The 4,023-nt window shown below is 43.9% G+C and overlaps 2 protein-coding genes across 3 annotated transcripts in view; both read left to right on the forward strand.

Annotated features, from left to right (window-relative positions):
• LOC118338182 (pyruvate carboxylase, mitochondrial-like) overlaps positions 1 to 4,023 on the forward strand; it is a 314,296-nt gene that overhangs the window by 160,148 nt on the left and 150,125 nt on the right. The window lies entirely within an intron of this gene.
• LOC118338184 (flavin-containing monooxygenase FMO GS-OX-like 4) lies at positions 7 to 3,795 on the forward strand. The gene is given in 9 exon segments (XM_035675442.1): positions 7 to 233; positions 399 to 537; positions 636 to 742; positions 744 to 775; positions 882 to 935; positions 1,145 to 1,269; positions 1,609 to 1,716; positions 1,851 to 2,060; positions 2,168 to 3,795. Coding segments are annotated over 9 exon segments (1,299 nt in total). The 5' UTR covers positions 7 to 21; the 3' UTR covers positions 2,480 to 3,795.

Consider the following 4,023-nt stretch of genomic DNA (forward strand, 5'->3'; position numbering starts at 1 on the left):
TCTCTCTCTCTCTCTCTCAGGATGTGGATGATGCTGCCGCGGGTGGCGGTGGTCGGTGCCGGGGCGGCGGGACTCTGTGCAGCCAGACACATCCTGTCCCGCCGGAACAGCTTCGCCCCCCCGGTGGTGTTCGAGCTCACCGAGAACGTCGGCGGCACCTGGTGTTACGATGAACGCGTGGGGACGTACGACAACGGGCGGCCGATTCACAGCAGCATGTACCGAGACCTCAGGTGTGATTGTACTTAAAGGTTCCCTCTGGTTGATCGGTGCTGTTGGACCGCCGGTACAAACAGACCCGTTCTTACAGCTCCTGTATGTAACCTCAATGTAACTGTAGGTAACATTAATACATCAAAATGAAATGCTATATAAACTTCCTGACCTCCTCCCGACAGGACCAACCTGCCCAAGGAGGTGATGATGTTCCCCGACTTCCCCTTTGACCCCCAGCTGAGCAGCTTCCTGCCCCATCAGGAGGTCCAGAGGTACCTGGAGGAGTACTGCCAGAGCCACGACATCCGGCCTCACATCAGGGTGAGTCGTCCTGCTGCTCCTCACCTAACTTCCTTCTCAAGGGTGGAATATCTGGCTGAATATTGAAGCTGAAACAGTTTTTTGTCTGTGTGTGTCAGTTCAACACAGTGGTGGAGAACGTGAAGCCCGTTGTCGTGGCAACGGATGGCGAGGAGGGGAGGACAACGTGGGAAGTGACGTCATCCGATTCGTCATCATTGGTCGAAGGAGACTTCCGACTCGGTCTTTGTCTGCTCGGGTAAAAGTTTTTATGTTACCTCTCCTGTTATCGTATCTGGATTTTCACAATAAAATGAAATGTGTTATTCAAGTCGCTGCAACGTGCTGCTTTTGTTTGTTTTTAAGACACTACTCGGACCCACACATCCCAGATATTCCAGGGATAGAGAACTTTAAAGGTACAGTCCACATTAACATGTAGGACTTTATTGAACTGACAAAAACAGTCCAAATAAAATATAGGAACATTGCAGATAGTAACATTAACATTTGAACCATCAGGTTTATCCTAGCTTAGCTAAGATACAACCTGTTAATTGGACAGAAGGTGTTGTGTTCCTACCGCTGCCCTCGAGGTCAAACTGATGTCCGTCCTCTCTCCACGTAGGAAAGCTGCTCCACAGTCATGCGTACAGGTGTGCAGAGCCGTTCTCAGGTCAGTCTGTGGTGGTTCTGGGAGCCAAAGCTTCAGGGTTGGACATTTCCATCGAACTGTCCAAAGTTGGTGCCCAGGTAACAAACAACACACCGCAGCTCTACCTGATGTGTAACAACTTAAAATGTTCCTTCACAGCTGCGTTTGAAAATGTGTAGCCGTTAAAATGTCACCAACTAAAATGTGTCATACGTTACGAACCATTGCCCAACCTCATAACTACTATTCTCAGCTGAGTCTAAGCTTACCGGTACCTCTCTCTCTCTCTCTCTCTCTCTCTCTCTCTCTCTCTCTCTGTCTTCTCTCTCTCTCTCTCTCTCTCGTCTCTTCTCTCTCTCTCACTCTTCTCTCTCTTCCTCTCCTACTCTCTCTCTCTCTCTCACACTCTCTCTCTCTCTCTCTCTCTCTCTCTCAAGGTTACTCTGAGTCACAGTCGCCCTCGTTTAACATTTCCTCTCCCTTCTGGGATTCAGCAGTCCAGTTCAGTTGTGGCGGTTGAGGAGGATGGCAGCATTCGCTTCCAGGTGACTAATTAACTTTTAAGGTTCAAGTGAATCCAGCCGGCGGTTAGTCAGCCTGAAGCCTGACGTGTTGGATCACCTACTTTCTGTAAATACAAATAAAACTCAGGGGTTAAAATGAAAACTACCCGTTCCAGGACGGATCCGTGGGCGCGGCTGATGTCCTGATGTTCTGCACCGGGTACAACTTCAGTTACCCGTTCCTGGACGCGGCTCAGCTGGGTCTGGAGATCCAGGACCATTTGGTGTCTCCACTGTACCGCTTCATGATGCCCCCGGCCTTCCCCACGCTCTTCTTCATTGGCATCTGCAAGATCATCTGCCCCTTCCCCAACTTCAACTGCCAGGTGAGTCTGCAGATGGGGGGGAGGGAACTCCAGGTCCAGGACTCATTAAGTTTTACAGGCAGATGAACAAGGTTTGGTTTTTCTTAAATCCAGTCTCGTGTCCTCAGGTCCAGTTTGCGTTGGCAGTGTTGGACGGCTCCGTCACTTTGCCGTCTCTAGCCCAGATGGAGGAAGAGGTCCAGGGAGAGCTGCAGGAGAAGATGGAGAGAGGAGTCCAGCAGCACCACCTGCTGATAATGGACCAGGATCAGTGGGAGTACTGTCGGACGCTGGCTCGTACCGCTGGCTTCCCGCCGCTGCCGCCGGTTGTACGCAGTCTCTACGAGGAGGTGTGGCGACAGCGACGAGTTCACCCAGAAAACTACCGGAGACTCAATTACAGACTGATCAGTGACACCCAGTGGGAGCTGATCGATTGATCGATTGATCAGCTGATGGAGAAACATTGAGATCACAAAAACACTGAAAGTCAGAGGTGTTGATTCTCCTCAGTAGTCCCTATCAATACTTAGCTAGCTAGTTAGCTAGCAGGCTAACAATTATTTAGCTGGTTAGTGTTTGGATGACATTAGCTATCAGATGTAAATAGCTGGCTAATGATTAAAGAATTATTGTAGAGTATTTAGGTTTTATTGTAAAGCAGAAACTGGGATCAGCTGATGTTTCAGCCTCAGGCCCCAAAGAGCTGATTAAGGTCTGAGACTGCAGAACTCTGAGTGTCGTAACTTTTGCACAATAATGCAATAATGTTTTTCATACTTTATTTTTGTTCAATTTACAATATAAACGTAACTATTCGTAACTAAGTTTGCTGTAAATATTTAGCATACAAATGTATTTCCTTTGTGACATTTCAGGATAAAGATTAAAGATAAAAGCCAAAAAAAACTTTAAAAAAATGGGAGGTGATAGCGTCTCCACTGAGTCAACGTTCGGGTCGACAGTACAGCCGAGCTGCCGGACCTAAAAGCTTTTCTGGGGGAAACCCTGAACCTGATTACTCAATCACTGAATGGTAGAACCAGATTAAGGACATATGGATCTGGATTCTGTCCTGGATCTGGATTCCTGGACACTATTGTAGGTGTAATGAACACAGCACCTTCAAAATAACATTGTACTTTCTACCTCATTGGTTTCAATAAAATGTCTTTGTTAGAAATTATTTTATTTGGATTTTCGTGGAAGCTTACTCTGCTAGCAGCGCTGTAGAGTTGCAGCCCAACAGACACTTTTAAATGTTAAGATGTTAAAAGAATCAGACACATCTGAATCAAATGAACGTGTATTAAAGCATAAAGTGGGTTATGTAAAAAATATATATCAAAATATATCAAATAAGCATCAGGATGTGATTGTGTTTAAGAACAACAAAAATATAATTCAAAATACTAAATGACAGCAACTTCTTCTTTAACTTTAACTTATCTTTAACCAAGATAACGTCAGCCTTAAATATGTCAACAAGGCAGGTAACAGCTGTTCACACTGATCCTCAAATATTAACTATTTAAAAAAAAACATATTAATGTAATTATATACACATATTGGTGTGCTATATGGGTAAAATATAGTAAATCAATGGATTTATTGACTACTAATTGGCAAAAATCTCAGTTGTATGTGGTTTATTCTATTCTGCCAATAGATGCTGCTAAATGGGTTAAAAATGGCTTTTAACCCTTTAAGATCACATCCTCAGTCACATTGTTCCCATATTTAACAATGTCTGACAAAAACATTTCTTTGTATTTTTATATAAAATCAATTTTTTTGTCTTACTGTAAAACAACAACTATTTTATCGTTGTAAAAAAAAAACATCTAACTAGAAAATCCAAAAGACTTTATTAAAATCTAACTTTGACTTTATTGAGTTACTGATTGTTTTTGACTTTCTCATTAATTTTTCTTTAACAGGATTTAAACCAAAGTAAAAACGTCACAGAAATATGAGTGAAAGT

The sequence above is a fragment of the Morone saxatilis genome, unplaced genomic scaffold (assembly GCF_004916995.1).
Source record: "Morone saxatilis isolate NCDOM2014 unplaced genomic scaffold, NCSU_SB_2.0 Contig4, whole genome shotgun sequence".
Classification (NCBI taxonomy): domain Eukaryota; kingdom Metazoa; phylum Chordata; class Actinopteri; family Moronidae; genus Morone; species Morone saxatilis.